At 44.7% G+C, this 22676-nt stretch overlaps 1 protein-coding gene across 1 annotated transcript in view; it reads right to left on the bottom strand.

The window, feature by feature from the left end:
• Nucleotides 1–2764: 2764 nt before the first annotated feature.
• AATF (apoptosis antagonizing transcription factor) overlaps nt 2765–22676 on the bottom strand; it is a 101055-nt gene continuing 81143 nt past the window's right edge. The window contains exon 12 of the mRNA XM_046676483.1: nt 2765–3087. Within this exon, the coding sequence (XP_046532439.1) occupies nt 3024–3087 (64 nt within the window). The 3' untranslated portion in view covers nt 2765–3023. The remainder of the gene's footprint in view (nt 3088–22676) is intronic.

Here is a 22676-nt window from a genome sequence, read left to right on the forward strand (position 1 = left end):
CCCTTTGCTGCGGGCGGCCCAGCCTAAGGCAAGTGAAAGGGAACAAGGGCCCTAAACCAGCCTCCGGAAGCACCAAGAGCCTGGTTCAATTTACTCCTAAAAATAGGTGCCAAGAAAAACAATAATTTCAAATGACAATAAACAAGCTCTATGCACAAATATTTTCCCGTAACATTATTCAAACAGCAAAAAATTGCTAGCAATTTAAATGTTCAACAACTGGGGATTTGGTTAAGTAGTGAAGACATGCCCCAAATGGATTATTAGTTAGCAATTAAAATACTTAAATGACATCTGTAAAAACACGGAAATAATCTCTTACTGTAGTATTTATAATAAAGTGCATACTACCACGTGCCACTGGTTCCCAGCTGCTGGCATCTGTGTGTCGTGTGGCCAGGCAGATGGAAGGCAGGGCTACCAGGCACTTTGTTTTTATTGTTTTTAAAAGGGTAGGTGAGGGGCCAGCCTGGTGGCACAGCGGTTAAGTTCGCAAGTTCCACTTCTCAGCGGCCCCGGGGTTCACCGGTTCGGATCCCGGGTGTGGACATGGCACCACCTGGCAAAAGCCATGCTGTGGTAGGCGTCCCATGAGAAGATGGGCACGGATGTTAGCTCAGGGCCAGTCTTCCTCAGCAAAAAGACGAGGATTGGCAGTAGTTAGCTCAGGGCTAATCTTCCTCAAAAAAAAAAACTTAAAAGGGCTAAGTGAAAAATGTCAAACAGTCCAAAGTAAAAACCAAGTCTTCCACCCCAGCTCCCTCCTGCCCCTCCCAGGACAGGAGATGGGGCCACTTGCTGTCATTGCTCCCACACACAGAAGACGGTGATGAAGTGTTGAAATGTTAACGAGGAGACATGGACATTTCCAGGTGATGGCATTACAGCCCAGTCTTATTTTTATTTGTTCTTTCTACTTTTCTGCAATTAATTTTTAACATGAAATAAACTAAGACAAGAAAGCAGCCTTATCTTCTCTATCCTGAAAGGAGAGGCCCACTGCCTGCTTCCCGCCTTCTGTCTCTGGGGCAAATGGGTGGCTGGGCGGGTGCCACCGCGTCTCCGCGTGGCTGGCTCGCTGTCGTGCTGCCCCGGCGGGCTGAGGCCTTCAAGGTCAATGCTGCGTGAGTGTTGTGCATGAAGGAGTCAGCTGGGCAAAAAGAAAATAAGCAAACTCCACACAACAGGGAGGAATGTTTCAGTCAACACTGAAAACGGGCTCTGGATGGCAACTCTTGATAACAGTTCTCAACTCATTTAAAAATCAGCATTAGCGACCAAAATGTAAAGTATTAGTTTTATTAAAATGCAAATCAATCAACTAATCTGTCTTTCTAGTAACAGTTGAATTGCAGTATCCGTGTCAATTAAAATAGTTTCCAATTTATTCTTGGCTGGAAGGAGGGTAGTCTTCTGAATTTTAAAATGCAGGTCTCCCTTTACTGAAGATTCTGTCTGTTCTTTCTCATCACTCCTGATTTTAAGTCATTTATTTAAACATGTTGGACTCCAAATATTTTGAAGTACCTGTTTAAATCTTCTTCATCAGGTGAAGAGTGGCTCTGACAAAGGCTCTCTCTCTTTAGGAGATGTGGGCTGGCATCAGGCCCACTGGAAGGTCCACACTGAGGGGTCACTACTCGCCATTAAAACGGGCATTACCCGAATCCTCTCGATGGGCTCGATGGACAGGGCGGGATGTTCGCTATTTTAAAAAGTGGTCATTTTGAAGGGAGTGAATGTAGGGAACTCTCCTATTTCTGTTGACAGGTCTTGTGGGAAACTGTAGACACACTGAAAATTATACATTTCCCTCACAGTCGAGCCCAAGAGGTGAACACTGAGACAAGAAAAACAAATCACCAAGTACCAAGGGCCACTCAATGTGAGATGGAGACACCCTCCGGCCCGCATCGGCCCCATCCCGCACTCAGACACACTGATGTGAGCACTACACTGGGCTCTCGATTCCTCAGGACTCCCTTCGTCTGGAGCCCAGCCTTCGGGCACCGTGCCGCCATCCCCAGACACCAAGTCAATGACACGTGGGACTCCTGGGCCCAAAATCTGTCACTTGGTTTTGACATTTTACAATAATATCAAAATCTGACTTTACAAACAATGACTAGGTATTAACTACAGCTGCACTCAGTTGCCTGGATGCAACGTTTCTCCTCTAATCTCACAGCCCTAAATAAAGATTTGGGCAAAGGACATGGGAGATGGTCAGTCTCGTATGCTGGTGCGCACATTACTTATGCAAGATAATCTCCATTGCATATTGACCACAGCAGGCCAATAAATCCTCCTTATGGGGATTTAATTTCCAGCTTTTGACCTTTGGATGAAAAACAAGTGAATTATTTCCTCCTGCTAGATTTACACCAGAGCTCATCTCAATAAAGTGATTCAGGAATGGTGAGAAGAGAGAAGGACTCTGGGAGATGTTTATGGGTGAAAAGAGGAAACACAAAAGAAGTCACAGGTTTGCATTTAGCACAAATAGGTAAATGCCCCCATAGCGCCAGGTTACAGAGCCTCCTAGGCAGAGCTCAGAGGGTTTGTGGGATCCCTGCCCCTCAGAGCCGCGACCGCTCACTGGACATTACCCACCCAGAAGGCAGCACACTGCCCAGAACTGTTCCCGCTCTGACGTGATATTGGAGGAGGCGGCCATGTGACTAGAAAACATTGAAGTGTCACCCTGCTCAGCTCTACATCAGACTTACTCCGGGCTGTGTAAGAAAAGCACACTTGGCAGCAGTGCGGGAAGACACTCTTTATTTGTGAGGCTGGAGAAGCACGCGGCAGTGTCCGTGGCGCACTGGAGTACTGGAGACAGACACCTGAGTCCAGGCTCCCCGGGCTTTATAGACATGTGTTCTGAACAGCACACCTTCCCCGGGGTTTTCCGACTAGCTCAGCCCTGCAGGCCAACAGGTTCCTCCACTGGGGCAGGAGGAGCAGCCAACTGGCCAGGGTGTGGCCGGTGTCCCGTGGCCTCGCAGCAGGAGAGGCGGGTGTCAGTCCCTCTGGCCTTCGTCAGGGGGGCCGAGTTGGCCGAAAAGCGATCGATACAACTCTGTCCTAGAAGAGAGACAAAACAAATTGGTTAACACATTGGTTACTTTTTTAAGGTTAAAAAAGAACTAAGGAGCTGAGAAATACCCTAATCTTGCTTCTTCAATTGCAAACACAGCCGTGGAATTAAAAATGCATCCCGCAGCTCTTACTCACAAATCTAAGGGAAGGAAGACACCTAGAAGCCAATCAAATAGCAAGATATGTAAACAGTCCAGTGTGGCTGGATACCCTGTGTCTGGGGAATGAGTTTTCTGTAAGTTTGCCCTTTACAGACAGGCTCTTCAAGTAAGAAAACAAGATTGAATATTCTAATAGGATGTCTGAGACTGCCGCAGGATGAGGAGGGCTCAGGCAGACGTGGGATGGAGGATATCATTTAGTTTTCATACATTTTCTCGGACTTGGCAGTACTTGAAAAACAATGAAAATGCCCCAGCAACAAGATTCCAATTACTAGCCCGCGTGCAGCTGCTCAGCAGTGAACCGAGGCCCTTCCACTCCCCCAGTCTTCTCCAGACTCAACATAATAACGAATTCGATTGGCTAATTCATTTCTAAAGTTGGGTTTTGACATTAAAAAAACCATAATAAGCCAGGGTCTGGGGTCCCTGAAAATAAAGTTAATTATCACTTCCAACCTGTTTCTGCTATCAAATGCAACATACCCACAGCCACCTGCTCAAAGCCATCCGTCAAGGCCTGGAAAACCCACAAAGGGGTGGGGTGGGGGAAGGATGCCTCTATCACTGTGACAGAAGCTCCAGAACCTTGTGCATAGGGAGCAGACTCTCCCTGCAGAGAGACGAGGAGCCACGAGGGTCCAAGCAGGTCAAACCCCCTAGGGAAGTGGGCCGTGGAGGACACATGGCCAACTGAGGCCAGTGGTCCATGGCTGCCCTCTGCGTGAAGGTCCAGCCACCAACCCTCAGGGAAGGAGGGTGGGCACACACAGGCTAAGGTCATGGGCCAGCAAGTAAATGACCCCAGAAGAAAGCTGTGCCTGTTCTGTTTTCTATGTTCAAGATCTAACCATAAAATATAGTCTGCCATCCCTGTTAAGAAAACAGGCTTTTAAAAGTGCTCTCATTATCTGAGCATCATGATCCCAGCAAATGTGACTTTCAAAACAAAACAAAACAAAAAGTAAACAAACTAACCAAAACCCACCATTCAAACAGCTGTTTTGGTTAAGCAAGACTTGCACACAAAAACCCACTAGTCTGTTTTGAGGTCACCCTGCTCCAGTTGCGGGTAGGAAGAGAGGTACTAGAATCAGAACACGCAGCAACAGGAGGAGCATACTAAAACTTTTAGAAAGGAAAAGTCTTAAGGAAGAAACTGCAGAAGGCAAGAATGTAAACTAACCTTGTCATGCTGGGGCCACAGGGCAGGCAGGGAAGTACAGGCCAGAAAAGAGCGGGCCTCCAACGTTATTACAGGAATGTGATCCCAAGAATTTGCCGGTACCCCCAGCCTGAACTACCGACCAGCCCCTGGGCCTACAGACAAAGGAAGCAGGTTCACCCCGATCTCCACCGCCTCTTTTGTTCCTCTGCTGTCTCCATCCGCCTCACTCGCCCTTGCCTCACTCGCCCTCGGCCAAGGCTGGCGCACAAAGGTGGAAGGCAGCTTCAGACCAAATGCAAATGAGAGGCTGGCAGCCTCGCTTCCAAATCACCAGCTCCATCACATGAAAGACAGCAACGCCCGGCCCAGGCTTCACTCCATCACACTAGGGCCTGCCTATTTGCCAATAACTACAAGTCTCTCTAGCCATTTCAACAAAAAAAATGAAAGGGGATGAAGGGGAGAGTCGCCATGACAAAAAGGACAGTATGACTTTAAGGCTGCACCGGCTGATGAGAGAGAGCCGCGGAGGCGCGACGCTGTTTAGTGCCTCGCAATCATACCCTTTGGAACCTCGCCTTGCTTGCCTGCACCAGACCCCATCATTACGACGGAGCGAATGCTCCCGCTCGGTGCCGCGACATCAGCGGAACGCCTGGGCCGGGGCAGCAGTTACTGTCCGCAGCAGGGTTCACAAGTCAGGAGCAGAGAGGGAAATGCTGAAACCCATGTTTTGATAGAACATCATTTCACACTCAAGTGGGCAGAGCTGACAAACATATGCAGCTGTTCATGGCAAAGCAACTTGGAAAGCTGAGTGGTCAGGGTTCTTAAAACATTTTGAGAGAGAATATGAGTAAGGGATTATTCCAACCTAAAAATCCCCAAGGAATTTCAACTCTGTATCCTCCTCACCCACCACCACAAATCGGTGAGGGTTTTCACCTTCAAAGCCTCTCAAACTTCCGGCTCCCACAACGCCTCCACTATTGCAGATCATGCCATCTCTTACCAAGAATGTGGCGACAGCCTCCTAACCGACTTTTCTGCTCCCTTCTCCTCCTCCCCTCTCCATTGCCCTCAGCCCCAACGCTAGAGGACTAAGCAGACGCTCCGGGGTCCAGGAGCACCGGCAGGATGAAGAACCCCAGACTCCAGCTGCTCAGTGTGGCCCAACCCTCCTTTCCCTGCCGAGGCTCCGTGCTGGCCACACCTCCCACTCGCTGGCCACCAGGCAGAGCTGGGGTAACCAGGCCACTAGGGGTGGGGCTTAGGGTCCTAGTCCTTGAGTTGTGCTGCACCGCCCCCCCAACAGAATTTTACAAAATCACACAGCCCCCTTATACATTTTTTAGCTGACATATAAAATTTTTCTCGAGAAATTTAATCATCACAAAGGATATAATTACCAGAATATTGTGAATACTAACTTTTAAAATAAAACTCTTACATCCCTTTTGTAATACACCCAATGGAATCTATACGCCATAATGATTTGATACCCATCATCAATCATTTAAATAACACATCAACAAACTCTTTAACTTGGAAATTGTACAGCATCTTCTTCTTTTTAAACTTTATTTCCATCTGATTTTTCCCTACAGATTTTTGTCCTAATCTAGTTGTTTTATGCTTGAAAGTCTTTTATTGATCACCTGATCATACTTCTTGGCCACAAAAGTAAGTATGTAAATTGAAACACCTTCTGAAAAGTTGAAATGAAAATATTTTAATTTCTTGAAACCATAAGCCTTTAAGTAATTAAAAAAAATGACTTCTGGGTTGTGTTACCATTATCATTATTAGTAGGAAACAATCAAAATATGCAATAATAATGTAATTAAATGTATTATAATTTTGGTAAAAATTTAATATAAATACATACATAAAATGTTACTGGAAATGCATCTCTGAATGATATGGATGAGGCTTTCCCCTCCATTCCTTCATGTATCCACGAACGAATATTGTTTATACCTAGAATGAAAGAGGGCTCAGCATTGATTCTATTCTTTTTTTTTTTAAAGATTTTATTTTTCCTTTTCTTCCCCAAAGGCCCCCCGTACATAGTTGTGTACTTTTAGCTGTGGTCCGTCTAGTTGTGGCATGTGGGACGCCACCTCAGCATGGCCTGATGAGCGGTGCCATGTCTGTGCCCAGGATCCGAACCTGCGAAATCCTGGGCCGCTGAAGCGGAGTGTGTGAACTTAACCACTCAGCCACGGGCCAGCCCCCTGATTCTATTCTATTCTTTGATTTTTGTAGACATATACGTGCTGAGAAACCTTGTCACATGAACAAGAAGATGGGAATGAGAGAGTTCTGTTACAGTAATGTTGCTCAATTCTTTTAAGTCCGTCTGAATCATATGCCAAAAAATAGTCCCATAGTGATCTACCACCCACGGTTAGTTTTAATGATCCCCCAGCTGAGAGCTCCATGAGGTTCTCCTGCAATTCTGTTGGAAAGAAAGACCCAGGAACCACCTGACCGCAGGGCTGTTACGGGGCACACCCTCCTCAATCCCTGCACCGTTGTGGGAACCGTCCTTTCGTTTGCTGCCCTGGAGCTTTTCCCACTCGGGGCGATGTCCCACGTCAGAATAGGGCGGGGCTGGGCTCCGTGTCAGGTGGGAGGACGACTGCGAAAGCCAGAGGGAGGAGAACCTCGGCTCCAGCGCGGGCGCCATCTCGGCAGATCCACTTGAGGAGAGAGCACACACTGGAAATAGACTCCTGGGCAGTCTGTCTACCTTCCCCTTGGAAAGTCTCTGCTCCCCAATATGAAGACAGAGGCAGAGAGAGCAGCGAGGTCTTCCCCAAACCCAGACAGGGGCTAGATCTGGTGCGATGCCCTGGGAAAGGTAAAAGCATCTGAAGAGAAACAGAACATGTCCATACCCCGTACCCCATCCTAAGGAAAAAAACTGAAAATGAAACTAGGTAACAAGAAGCCACATGGGACCGAGGTCAGACTGCCTTCTGCTGCACGGACACCCCTCTGCAGCAGCCTTCCTAGCCAGGATTTAGCTGCTGAGAAGCTAAACTAGCAATCCCTCAGGTTAACCTTGTCTCCATCCGCTTCTCCAGGGTAAATGTATAGTTCATACTCGAGGTCCCCTTAAGGCTATGCATAATGAACTTTTTTTAAAAAAAAAAAATGCATAATTCCTGCTCCCTATCACATTAAGAATCAAGATTTGAATCACTGAGCTGAAATGCCTTCCCCCTTACTCAGCCCTCCCCCACACTCTTGGCCTCGATGGCCAGTGGGAATGTCCACTGTAGAAATGGATTAATGTGGGTATCATGCGGGAGAACAGCCTACGGAGTAATTAACAGGACTCGGACCTAAGGTAGAAGGTCGATAGCAGGGGCTCTTCCTTGAATTAAAATTTAACTTACCCTTTATTGCAACCTACAAAAGCAAGTAATGAGCACTAACATTTTTATTTCTTTTAAACTGTCATTTAGGCTGTAGAGGGGATAATTACCTATCTCTAGTGTAGTAAGGTTTTATAACCCTTAGTGAGGCATTTTCTAATTTAATATTTTTACTATATTACCATAAAACCTGTTTCTGGAAAAAAAAAGATCATGGATTAGCAGCCATTTTCCATAAAGACAGAACGTGTGTGTGCGTGTCTTAGGACTCGGCTTATTTCTTACGTGATTCTTCTGAAGAACCTTGAAGTCCGCACAGTCTAGCTGGCTGTGAAATGCACTCACTTTATGGCGGGCACGGCTTCACACAGCCCTGAATGAAAGGGGGTGGACGTGTCTAACAATGCGGCCCCAGACATGTGCACCCAAACGTGTTCCTTCAGCCCCACGTGTGCACTTCCTCACCGACTACAGCCCAGCCCGGTGTCTTTCACGCTGCTATTTGGGCAAACGGTACAAAGGAGCACAGTAAACCTGCAGATGATCTATGTGGGGCTTTCAATTTGCTAGGCCAATAGCTTGCAGCGTCTGGGATACTGAAGAATTGTACCAGCCGCACTCCAGGACACGCACTCCTCCTGCTCTGGCCCAGAAACCCCCACGCCTCCGAGACATCCCCGAGCTGCACCTACCTGTCCCTGCGGCCAGAGGCAGAGAGCAGAAAGCAAGCCACCACTCCCTGAAGAAACTGTACGTTCTACTCTCTGAGCAAGTATTACACGCAGGAGTTTTGAGCCAGTCTTCCAAACATGCCAGCGGAGACAATATTGCTGCTTTCCTGATTAAAATTACACACCTAATTTGCCCTTGATTAATTTGAAATTGTTCACTTGTTGCTTCATGGGGGGGGGGGGGTGTCTCCCGAAATACACAAGACACATCCCAGGAAGCATCCTGGCCCCTCCCCCTTTCCAATCCTCTCCCTCTCTCTGCACACCCCGAGGACCCCCGTGCTGCACACACGCTGGTGGAGCATTTGTCTCTGCTGAACTCAATCCCTCAGACCTACATTTAAGAATCAAAGGATGAAGCAGCACACAGAGGGGAAGTGAGACTAGGGGTTCCAATTCCAACCCTGCTCACGTCTAGCAGAGTCTTGATCAAATCCGAATCCTTAGAGTCGGTATAGGCGCAGCCGGAACAGAAATTCACATCGACCAGCATGGTCACTGGTGACAGACACGTGCTTTTAAAAACTATTGGTGATGTTACTGATGCCTGCCTTTTTTCACGTTTGTGTTTTGAAAACAACTTACTTATTGGTGCTGTGGAATAAGTACAGACACACATTAGATGTCTATGGTCTCTGGCTTCAAAGTTTAACACAAAGGTACAATAAATTTATAAAATACTTGTTTTGTTTTTTTGTTTTTTCTGTTTTATCTCCCCAACCCTCCCCCCCGGTACATAGTTGTATATCTTAGTTCCAGGTCCTTCCAGTTGTGTATAAAAATATTTGAATGCCTGTTTGAACTTTGGTAGATTTCGTGGAGGATTACGAAGACATGAATGACTCAGCAGAAGCTGAGCGGGAAGGTGAAGGTATCCAGTAGATCTATCCAGGAGAACCCAGTCCATCTGGAGAGACACATGAACACACCTCCTCACGCTGGACCCAGCTCTGCGGTTCCAGAGCCAGGAGAGGAACAGGCCGACTGCCCTTCCCTGGGGCAGCCCCTCACCTATTTGATGTCTTCCCTTAACTAAATCTGTTCTTTTCTACGTGAGAAGAAACAATTCACTCCATCCCTGCCATGACAAAGCTTGGAGTTCCCTTGCCATCCTGACTGAACTCCTCGGAGCCTCCTGTGTGCCAAAGAACCGGCAGGGAGGCCCTTACCCCCCAAGCCAATCCCGACAGGTCTGGTGCAGCCTGGTTGGCCCACAGCGGGCAGAGCGAGACTGCACTGCCTCCTGCGTTCTCAACACAGCCTTCTCCCTGCCTTCACAGAGCTGCCACCTCTTCTGCTCTGCTCCCACCATGCCCAGGGCATTCTAAATAGCTACTGAGAAAGGCATCTTGCCAATTATCACTTGGCACATGCTAACGACACCAAACAAGGGGACCCACCTAACCGCCAGCCCTAACCGTCTGAATGCCTTGTGGTGTGCACCCCAGAACACCCAAGACAAAATGGCACCTTCCTTTTCTCTTTCATTCCTTCTGCTTCTTCTGACCCAAATCCATTCTACTCTAGGACTTCACAGGCGAGAGAAAAGTGTTTGAGAAATATTTCTAGGACCTATAAGGGGAAAGATATTGATCCAAATGGCAAGCAATTGCCCTGTGCTCTTTAGGGGTTGTGGGGTGGTGGTATACCTATGCACGTCACAGGAATGGGATCAGAGGCAGATGACACACAGTGGAACTTCATCTCTCAAGGACACTAGATGGTTGGGGACGCAATCCAAGTGAAGAGACAGATGCAACTCTTCGTCTACTCAGGATGACAGACAAAAGTCATGACAGCAGAAAACTTAGGATTCCTGAATGCAGCCGAAAGTTCGCACTTAACTCTCCCTCATTCTCCTCCCAACTTCCCCCAGCAACAAAATGTGGGCCAGGGGCTTCTTTCCTCAAATCTCATCACAATTCCATGCCAAAAAATAAAACCCAAAAAACAAAGAAATGAAGTAAAAAAGAAAGCAACCTTCTCTCACTTAACACTCACTTCTTAACAGGATCAAGTTAGCAAAGTAACTGATAGTGACTCAGAAAACGCCCTCATCTATCACTAATTACCTGAATCTGGATACAAGGCAAATCTCCAATCAGACACCAGCTGAACTCGTCAGAAGCTCCCAGCCAAACCGTACCTGCCTGCATCTGCCACGAGGTGGCAGTGCACCACGCATTTCTGAGTGGGCCAGCCACCCTGCGTGGCTGGAGCCAACCGTGCCCATAAATTACCTCGCGGGTCTGCTCTCATCACATCCTCCCTAGTGCTTGAAGGAGACTCTAGAAGGTCTGCTCCAATTCGCTCTTTTGGTCAGGTCAGAACTAGGTCCTTCAAACCTCTGCAAACGCTTTTAGCCCTACAGCCTTAAATTACAGATGGTGACACGTGGCCTCTGGCCTGTCTCCTAAAGATCAGACAGACTCAAGATTTATAAATGTTCAGAGAAGCAGGTTCAGGCCCCAAACAAAGGAACTGCAAGGCTGGGGAGAGGAGGGCGAGGGAAGAGGGGGAGAGAGATGAGAAGGGAACCAGAGGCAGAGTCGGGCAGTGTTTCTCTCTTGTACCCCCTCCTCATCCCCAAGTCAGTTACAGATCCACTCCCATCGAACAAAGGAACACAAATACTCAAAACTTCCATCATCCCTACCACTAGCTCCGAGTCTTTCAAATTCTTTTAAAGAAAAATAATTTTCCTTGGTGGACTTGCAAAAAAAAGTGGGGGGGGGGGTGGCCAGGAGCACTGTAGACAAAAGGGATGCGGCCTCCTCTCCTGTGCATTAATATTCCATATTCCTGGGATGATTTCCACTTTCACAGTTTGACTGTTTTATAACAGATTTGATGCGAGAGAAGACAAATGGCCTCACAAAGGAAAGACGACAAATCATCTCACTGCTTTTAGCAGGGTTTTCTCTTTATTTTTATTTATTTTTATTCTGTAGCTGGGCTGCAGAGCTCTCTGCCTTGCTGGAGATGTTTAATATTAACGTCAAGCCACCACGATCTGGCAATAGAGTTGGCCAGTGCTGTGTTTACGGTTTTGTGACTGCTGGCTTCAGGAAGATGAAGCTCCTGTTCAAACAGCAGCCCCGCTAACAGCTCCTGTTGGAAGCCAGGGGATGCTTCACTGCTTAGACGTGAATCACTTCCTCCAACTGCACGAAGGTGAGACTGACACTAGCGTTACATTTGTATCCCTCTCCAGACCACTGCCCGACGACCCAGGGCCCGGGCGCAGCAGAGGATGCAGCTCAGCTCCCGTTTAACTTCTACGTTTAGGGGGTCAAAACACACAGAAATTAGTGAGGGTATTTATGGTCAACCCACAGAGTTTCAGCAAAGCATTCTATTACTTCCCATAATGAGTTGGAGGACTTATTTTACTTAAAAACCCAGTACCAATCTAATCATGTAAGAAGCAACTACTGAGCAGACAAACGTAAGGCGCCACGCCTGCATGTCACGGACTTGGCGTGCCACAAAGGAGCTGAGGGTCGGAGGCGCGGGGCACCTACCTCTGACCAGCCCCGCGGTGCTGACACTCGCCCCCTGGGGTGGAATGATCCCTGTTCTCCTCCTCTGTCCTCTGATCTTCCTCCTGGCTGGGAGCAGCCCTTCTCCTGGGTTCTGTTCTCCCCGCTTCTCTCGACACCCTCCCCTGGCAGTCTCATCCCTGCTCTCAGCTCTAACAATCTCCTCTGCACGAAGGAGGCCCGCAGCAGAGTGCCCACAGGCTCACCAAGATACTGCCACCAACTCGAATAAAACGGAACGCACCCCCGACGCTGCAAGACTGTGCTGTCACCTAAACTGCCACTTGTGTTAATAATGGCGGCAAAATGTTTGTTATTCATGCCCCAGACTTAACTGTTTAATGGCAGGAAGCTATAAACAAAGTCACAGGTATCAATACCACATTTTCTGATTAAAAAATAAAACCCACCCTGAGATCGGGCTCTAGTTTAGACAGTTTACCTACATCAATTGATAAAATGCAAATTGATGTCCTTTATCTGTCAGTCTTTGTGGTTCTAACAGTATCCTTCAGAGAACTTCCCTCTCTCCTCTGTAAATCAGAGAGAAATGTGGAAAAAGGAAGGTTTGTCCCCGACACCTGCCAGGTAAACCTTCGCCAGGAGTAGTGACCAGGACCCCTCAGCTTCTGGATGTCTCCAACAGGGCCATTTCTCCCCCAGTTGGTTCACCAACTAGTCACTCAAGTGAGCAATTTGATGACCTCGACCAGTTATATGACTGGCTTTAAAAAGCCTGATTGCTAAGTGGAAAATGAGTAGTTTGCATTTCTGCCCCTGAAAGCTGGTGGGCCTGTTTTGCTGCATAGCTGCGCCTCCCCTGCAGGACCGGGAGGGGGACGAGCGGCCGGAGTACTGCCAAGTGCGCGTAGGAGAAAATGTGTATTGATTTCTTCTTTCTTATAAAGGAGCACAAAGCATTGAAGAACAATTGCTCGTCTTTGCAGCATTTCACATTCCACACGAGACAAAAGGCCCAACCCCCACCAGCCTCTGAGAAGCAGAAAGGGGAGCTGTGCAGAGCAGCGTCTCCTGGGTGTCAGCAGCCACCGTGCTATCCGGGTCCACCGCTGGGACTCCAAACACCCTGGGCCACGCATGCCTCCTCTGCCTCTGATCAAGTCAGCTCCCTCTCCAGGCCCATGTTTCCTCATCTATATTGGAGAAGAAAGAGCCTTCAGTCTTCTTTACCTTTTAAGTGCAGTGCCAGAGGGTAAAAGAGTTAATGTTTATAAAGTGCTCTGCTCCCCAGAGGGAGATGATGGGTGAAACACAAGGTGTGGTTACGGCTCATTCCAGACCTCATCTCCAGGGTAGTTAGTAATAGCTCCCGTTACAGACACCGCGCTTCCCAGCACCTTGAACTCAAAGTACAATGAGGCAAAATGCCCTTGATCTAAATGTCCCTTTTTGGTTTGATACTTAACACAAACGCTCAAAATAAAAAGGGTAACCAGAGCCTCTTATGCCTTGTTAAGGCACATATAGAATCCATTCCAGAACTGTCTTCTTAAACCAAACAAATTCTGAAAGCGGGCCAAATAACTGACCTATAGTAACTGAGAATTTGTAGGAGAGCCACCAGAAACCAAAGCCAGTCTAGCTATCACAGCCAAGAAGGGCAGGAGAAAGCCTATGGGATAACCCAAAGTTTGTGCTGCACACTCTTGGAAGGAATGGAAATGCAAGAGTGTTCTTGAGAGATCTTTCCCCAGGACTCATCCTCAGTAAAAATGACCTCAAGAACTCTCTAAGTAAAGGGTTGGGAATGAGAAGTCCCAAGACTGGACTCTTCATTTCTGGGGCTTTTCCAACATGGCCAAAAGCTAAGAACAAAATATGGAGCTGGCCCTCAAGCAGTGCAATGTTCTACCATGGAAACATAACCCACAAAGAATTAGGACATGGCCTGGTAATGAATGTTGTCCATAATATGGACATGTACAGTGCTATGGGAGCAGAGGAAAGTGTATTAAAGGAGTGAGATGATTTGGAAAGATTTCAGTAAAAGAGGCAAAAAAAACCTTTGTTCATCCATCTTTATAGGACTGTTTGCAAAAATAATCTTACCAGCAAATTGTAAATAGACTTAAAGCTGAAGGCCTTTAAAGGCATTTCAGACAGGAGACTTATAGCCAACTTTTTTTCAGGTTTACACAGAAATGGATATGTCTGTGTTTCAGGCAAAGAGGCAAGGACATAATATATATATACATGAAAACACACATTTTGTTTTTTTAAAAATTATCTGTGCAGGGGCTGGCCCCATGGCCGAGTGGTTAAAGTTCTGCATGCTCCATGCCATGCTGTGGAGGTGTCCCACATGCAAAGTAGACAAAGACTGGCACAGATGTTAGCTCGGGGCCAATCTTCCTCAGCAGACACAAACAAAAAAAAGAGGAGGATTGGCAACAGATGTTAGCTTAGGGCAAATCTTCCTCGCACACAATTATCTGTACAGATTACACTTAAAACAGTTCTTCTCAGGAACAAAAAATTTAAAAGAACATTTCATTCTCAAGAAGCTAATGAACAAGAAGGACTATTTTCACCTTATAAAATAAAGAAACCAAGGCACATAGAGAAGACTTCTTCCGGGTCACACTGCATATGAGCGCCAGGGGGTGACACACACTCAAGAAGCTGGAATCAGTTCTATGTCTTAGAGAAGGCTGACAGCAACTGGGGAAAGACCTTAAATAAACTGTTTTGCAAATAATACTTGTCTAAAAAAATGCTATATAATAAGGCAAGATACAATGGAAATCAAAAAATATTATTCCAAATGTATGAGCATAAAACCTTGATGATACCAAATACGAGATTCCAGTAAACATATGGATAGTACTTTGACTTACAAGTTAAGCATTCTTAGCAAGAAAAAAAACCCCTAACAAGTGTTTTTGTGAACTGTAATACATACCGTTAGAGAGGAACAAATAAAATAGGGGTTCAAGGAATAAAGAGCCCCCAACTCAGTGGAGCTCAGGGGGTCCTAACAGTCCCTGGAAAGGCTGGTGTTGGCCAAGGACTATGACCATTTCAACAGGAAAGAACAGAGGTCGGGTCGGGGTGAGGAGGTGTTCCAGGTTAAGTGAGCAGAAGAAAGAGACACAAGTGGGAGGAGTATGGAGTGTGTTCTGGGGATCGCAGTGGTGTGCACACTGAAAAGGTGATGGGGGGCCCGGCCCCGCGGCCGAGTGGTTGGGTTCATGTGCTCTGCTTCGGTGGCCCAGGGTTTCACCGGTTCGGGTCCTGAGCGCGGACATGGCATCACTCAACAAGCCATGCTGAGGCGGCATCCCACATGCCACAACTAGAAGGACCCACAAGTAAAAATACACAACTATGTACCAGGGGGCTTTGGGAGAAAAAGGAAAAATAAAATCTTAAGAAAAGAAAAGGTGATGGGGAGAAAGAGGGAGCAGGGGGGCAAATCACCGCAGGCCCAGAGCGGCAGGTTCGAGAGTGTGGCTTTACTCTACAGGCTAGGAGGAGGAGCGGGCCCTAAGAGATACTTAGGGGGCTTTAATCTGGCCACGCTACACACAACTGATCAGGTCAGACTAGTGTTAAGAGGCAGTTAGTGCAGTAGGCTACGTGGGAAGTATAAGAAAAGATCTGGACTCAAAAAGAAGCAGCAGAAATGGAAAGTAGACATCACTGAATGATATGTTAAAATAAAGCTGCAAGCAGATTATACGAAAGAAAAGAAATCAGACAAAACTAAGAGAAAATATAGCTGAATAACTGATCTTGGGATACAGGGGGGATTGCTTACGTATAAAAGCAATGAAAAATATTCAAAAGAAAAAAGTTTTATATATTTGATTACATTAAAAAGTAAAACTTACATGTGACCAATAACAATCATTAATATCAACAGGCAAGCAAAATGGGAAAAATCTATAAAAAATATGAAATATGGTGTATAATAATAATATAAAATAGAGAATTCATACAAAATGCAGAGAAAAACTAAAACTCAAAGAGGAAAATGGGCAAAGGGTAAAAAAAAGAAATACAAATGATTAATAAATATACAGATTTTTCAAGTTCACTGTTAAGTGAAAAAATAATCCCCAGATCCTTAGCCCAGTGCCTAGCACGTTGTAGATCCTCATAAGGGGTTACTTGTTATGAACTCACAAACAAGAATCAATGATAACTGCTGGCGTATCAAAACAGAAAATATTTTTATTTTTTTATGTTTTTTAAGATGGGCACCTGAGCTAACAACTGTTGCCATTCTTTTTATTTTTTTTTTCCTGCTTTTTCTCCCCAAATCTCCCCAGTACATAGTTGTATATTTTAGCCGTGGGTCCTTCTAGTTGTGCTTTGTGGGACGCCACCTCAGCATGGCCTGATGAGTGGTGCCATGTCCGCACCCAGGACCCGAACCGGCGAAACCCTGGGCCACCGCAGCAGAGCGCGAGAACTTAACCACTCGGCCACGGGGCAGGCCCCAAAACAGAAAATATTTTTAAAAGATAACTCTCCTTATTAGCAAAGGTGCAGCGAGAGACATAAGCCTCAGCTGCAGGGGGCGGGGGTGGGGGGGGCATATAAATCAGTACAACCCATCAAGAATCATTAGAAATTGACCCAGGCATTACCCTTCTAAGAACCTATTCTAAAGACACAAGCAAAACTTAGAACACAGATTTCTGTATGAATATGTTCATTACAGCATTACTTAAAGAGAAATAAAAATAATCAGAAACAACCTAAATGTCAAATAATAAGTATCTCATAATTGAATATTATGAAGTTATTAACGTCTTTAAAAATGGCATTAAAATGCTTATACTATAAAGTTAACCAGAAAAAGGGATTCAAACATATATGTATATATCTTTATAAAATATCTACACAAAAAAATTCTGCAAGAAATCATATAAAAGTATTAATGTTCAAGTCTCAATAGCACATAACATATGAATTTTTCTTTGTCTTTTCTGTATTTTCCAAGTTTTCTTCCATGAGCATGTATTATTTTTATTATAGGGGAAAAAGATATTGTCTCTAAGGACAGTGGGTGAGATGCATCTGAGCTGGCAGAGGCAGAACTGTAAGAGCAAACTGACTGAATATACTGGATCTGGGTTCAAAGTTCATTAGGAGGGATAGGGTCTTTGTAATCAGAAGAATGGTACAACCATAAGAGCAGGTCTGGAAATTCCGTGATTCACACTAAAATGTGAATGACTTGATAGGCAAAACCTTCCTATATAGAAAGCATCTCCATGATAAAAAGAAAGCAAAGGAAAAGAAAAAATTTTAATCCAAACAAGTTTTTCTCCCCCTCCAAGCAAGTTTTTAATCGAGAGAAAGGCTCTCGCATGTGTACTGGGAGTGGGAGGAAGCAGCTTCCCTTGGGTACATCATGCCCACATAAAAAAAAATTTTTTTTTTGAGGAAGATTAGCCCTGAGCTAACTGCTGCCAATCCTCGTCTTTTTGCTGAGGAAGACTGGCCCTGAGCCAACATCCATGCCGTCTTCCTCTACTTTATATGTGGGCGTGCCAAGCGCTGCCATGTCCGCACCCGGGATCCGAACCGGCGAACCCCAGGCCGCCGCAGCGGAACGTGTGCACTTAACCGCTGTGCCACTGGGCCGGCCCCTATTCCCACATATTTCTAAAAGCTTGCTGGTTTCCTGGAAACAGTGGCAGGGGTCAAGATTCACACTCCTAAATGCAAATACTGGCTCCAATACTTACTTGCTGTTTAACTTGGGTAAGTTACTTAATTGCTCTATGCCTCAGTATTCTTATCATAAAATGCAGATAATGTAAACCACCTCAGTGGTTTCTCATAAGGATTGAATGAAAACGTACGTGAAAGGCTTAGTGCAGTGTCTGGCATATAGTAAATGCTCAATGAGTGGAATATGATGTTATTACTCTATGTTATTTCATTGCCAATCAGAAATAGGGCGGCAGCCTTAGGGTGGATAAATCAGAGCAAAGGATGAATGACCTTAGAAAAAGAAATGCTCTTCACATTTAGCAACCTAATGTTGGCTCAGTGATCACTCCAGCAAATGTGCTAACATTGTGTATGTACGACTAGTGTAAAGGAAGGTGAGAAACACCTAGCTGTTGCCTACCCACTTGCAAATTACTTAGTTGTGATTAACACAATATCTATGTAAGATATTACGATATATTTTAAAAAGCAATAATAATAAAATACAAGAACTTAAAAACAATAACTCCTTAAGAGAACATTTATACACATTCACTTTAAAGAACATGACAGATTCTTTTGGGGGAAAAAAGGATTCACAATCCTTTGAAGAAACGATGGGCATTTGACTGCAGAAATGAGAACTATAGTCAAGAAGTCCCATTCTGAGGAAAGATTTATCTGTTCAGCATCTACAATCTCTTTCTAGAAGATGCGCTGTTATCACTCCACATGCTGCTCAGAACCAAGGCTTCAACTTGAGAATGCAAATTCTCTAGAATTGTCTAAGACTGCACAGCAGTGAATCAGAAAAGATAGAAGAGACAATGGCACTGCTTCCTTTGCAACCCAGTTTTAATCTGGCCCAAGTCTCGGGTTTGAACTTGAGAATGTTTCCTTTGTCCTTCTGACGTTCCTGGAGGAGGAAGCCCCATGCCTCCTATCTCTGTGCGGGACACCATCTTTAATGATGATATATGGTGGTCCTTCTCCTCTGCACGGTTGGGGGGTCAAACATGTGCCACCGCCCGCCTAAGTAGCAACAAGCGAATTATAAACTGTGTCAATCCGAGTTAATGCAAAGCTGTAATCCTCTTTAACAAGAGATCAAATCACTGCCATGAGTTATGTTCATTCTGTAATCTGATAAGGAAGAGAGGGAACCTCTAATAAAAGAGTAATGGGAGCCTTTAATGACGCTGGTAAAAGGCAGCACCAGGGAAAATATTGCTCTGTTCCTGCTGATCAGATCAATGTTGCATATTTGCCCGGACCTGTCTCACCTGTCAGAAGAACCTGTGTCTTTTTAGGAGATAAGAAGCCTCAGAGAAAACATCTGTATCTTAACCATTCTTGCTTGCAAGCTTTTAACCAACAAAAAATGCTCTATGGAGATGGTATTTGTGTGGTTATTAGCTGATGTGCTCTCAAATGCTGAGCAAACTACACCCAATATTCACCATGATCCAGTGCACGTTTCTATTAAACAAAGGGGTAAAGTTGGCAAGGGCAGTCAAACATGGTCTAAGTAACCTCTGGGTTACCACGCAGGAGGAAAGGAACACATCAGCAGAGTGGTAGAATATGCCATATTTAGGGTTCAGACCCACACACAAATGGCAAGCCGAAGATAAATTGCCTGTACAAATTCTATTATACCAAGGCACCTCAAGAACAACGTGGCAGTGATGTTGACAAAGCACTTTACAAGGCTGGGTTACATTTGTACATTTCTTTTCTAAAACTCCAGATGTAAAACAATAATGTATTTGGTGCTTAGTAGTTATCATTAAAAGACTCTCTCCTTGTTCTGTCTTAATGCCAGTAGCTTATAAAAGCAGAGGGAAAGCAGTTTTTTATTTTGGGGGAGGGAATTGGGGGCTAAAATGGAAATTCTTCCTGTTCTTATTGAGAATTTCTTTAAGTTCTTTGAAAAGGAATGGAGTACCTATAAAATGTTAATATGGCTATCATTTTTTTAATACGAAAAAAAGCCATTTAGGAAATACAATAACCTACCCTTTTAATGAACAGTACCAGAATTGGGTTTGTCGAATAACTGCTCTCTGAAGCAGCGGTAAGTGCAAGACAAACACCAAGTTCTCTGGTGTACATGGAGCTGCTCGGTGCCACTCAGACCTGTTCCATGCAAACAAACAAACAACAACAACAAAACCCATGCCGGCAGCGTAAGCAGTTCCCATGGACTCCCTTTCCCAAAGCTGAGGCAGCGGCCAGTTTGAGGAGCACATCTCGATCCGTCTCACAGGTCTTACTCAGAATTTGCTTCTCCTACTTGTCACACTAGCATTTCACTATCTGACCTACATCAACACAGCAAATGAGAAAGAATTAACTTCTTTAAAAGTCTGCCTCAGAGGGCCTTGCAAAAGCACAGGCAAAAAGCAGATGATTATTTCCACAACCTCCAAATTCTTCCTTTTGTTAGAACCATAATAAATAAGAGATCATCTGAATTTTTACTTCCTGCTCCCCTGGTCTAACAGCACCCCAGGGGATTCACATCATGTAAAAGAAGCTGTTTCTAAAATGTTCTCGGTCACCCCAGAATAGCTTCAGTAGTCAGAGAAGTGAACAGCAATCCTGTAAACATGCAAGTAACATGCTGACCTGTTCTTGGTGCTGACAATATGCTCAGAGGGATTTTCCACCAATGAGACATCACACCTCTTCGCACCTTAGCCCATTGATAACTCTGTCTCTACCATTTCCCACGAGACTTTGCCCTCATAGCACAGATTACTCTGAGGGGCAAACAGTAGCTGTTCTGGGAGCTGAGCTGCCCCGTGCCAAGAGCATCAAGGGTTTCACAAAGCCAGTGATCTAAAGCTTTCAGGCTCGTGGTAATCTCCTCCCTTGCATGCAAACACGTAATACATGGGAAAGTGGGACTTCTTTTGTTTTCTCTCAATCCTGGGAATGTTCACAGGGCCCGCAAAGAGAAACCACCTGCCTACCTCGTAACAGAGTAAAGATCTACTGAACCAGCACACACAAAGGATCAGGGGTTACATGAAACTTTCACTAACAAAGGAGACCTGCAGGCACCTAAAAGCATTTAAATCAGTATCCAAAGTTTGTCTGGAAAGAAATGCCCCTAAAGGGGAATTTGTTAACACAGGGACCCAAACTTGGCTACTTTGCATTTAAAAAGGGTTGTTAAAAAAATAGATCACTTGAAGAGAAAAATTCCTAGCATGAGAAAAGAATATGTATCAGCAGAAATTAACTAAATAGATAACACTACACAGACCACACCACAGGAAAACAAAATGAAGCTGCCACTACCTTTTTAAAGATCCTGTTAAAGATAGTACTTCTTTCTCCACTAAGGGTATCTTAATACTCTGTGTTAAAGATCTCTTCTTCTCTCTCCCTTAATGAGAGCTATGTGCCACGTTCAATTATATTGGACCACGTGCAAAATTTTTTAAACTCGACCTTGATAAGGGATATGGGGGATTCAACAACAAGTAACAGCCCTCAGATTCCCCATCCCCTCCAAAAAACCAAACACCGGGTATTAACCCAACTTAGCCATGCGTATGGAACAATAAACTGGAACCAAGAAACACAGAAAGAAACGAGATCTCTTCTCTCTCCAGATCTGGGTAAAGTAGGAACCAAGGTGGAGCTGCCTCTGGGAATAAGAAATCAAAAGGGCTGGAAAATTTATGTTATGTGTACTTTACCATGATTAAAAACCGGGAGGAGGGAAGCTAGTCAGGTATTAAAAAGCCAGTTTTATCCATATGGTCCATAGGGCAGAAATCATAAAGGGAGAGAAGATCTTCCATTTATATACTTCAATAGAGAAATAATCAGGACCTTCCCACCTCCTCTCTATTATATACACAATTTTCAAAATGAAAATGTCCTTTTTTTCTGTTGATGAAAAGCAATACAAGCTTATTGTAAAAAAAATTCAAACACTACAGAAATACATAGACTAGAAAGTAAAATTTGTCCTCTGCTCCACCCCATTCAGCAATAAATATGTAAAGAGTCTGGTGTACAGAGCTACAGAGCTTATTTTTCAATGATGATGAATACAAAGGCATTCTCATGGCAGAAGATTAGAGCAAAATAGAAATATAAAACATTGAAAGCCTCCCTTCATCCTCTTCTTCCTCCCAGTGGCTTCTCCCTAGGGAAACATTGTTAATATGATGTATGGTCTTCCCAGGCATTTTCTTAAGCACTACAACATATACATACTACGTGTACATATATATCTAATTTTTATTTTAAAAACATAAATGGATCATATTATAAGAACTGTTTTTACTCAAAAAGTGGGATTATAATATAGTATTTTGTAACCTACTTTTTCCACTCAACATTGTTTATTTTTTATTTTTTATTTTTATTTTTTTAATTAAGATTATGATAGTTTACAACCTTGTGAAATTTCAGTTGTACATTATTGTTAGCCATGTTGTAGGTACACCACTTCACCCTTTGTGCCTTCCCCCCACACCCCCCTTTCCCGTGGTAACCACTGATCAGTTCTCTTTGTCTATATGTTAACTTCCACCTATGAGTGGAGTCATATAGAGTTCATCTTTCTCTGTCTGGCTTATTTCGCTTAACATAATACCCTCAAGGTCCATCCATGTTGTTGTGAATGGGACGATTTTGTCCGTTTTTATGGCTGAGTAGTATTCCATTGTGTATATATACCATATCTTCTTTATCCAATCATCAGTTGCTGGGCACTTAGGTTGGTTCCACATCTTGGCTATTGTAAATGATGCTGTGATGAACATAGGGGTGCATGGGACTCTTGGAATTGCTGATTTCAGGTTCTTAGGATAGATACCCAGTAGTGGGATGGCTGGGTCACAAGGTATTTCTATTTTTAACTTTTTGAG

The sequence above is a fragment of the Equus quagga genome, chromosome 11, assembly GCF_021613505.1.
Source record: "Equus quagga isolate Etosha38 chromosome 11, UCLA_HA_Equagga_1.0, whole genome shotgun sequence".
Classification (NCBI taxonomy): Eukaryota; Metazoa; Chordata; class Mammalia; order Perissodactyla; family Equidae; genus Equus; species Equus quagga.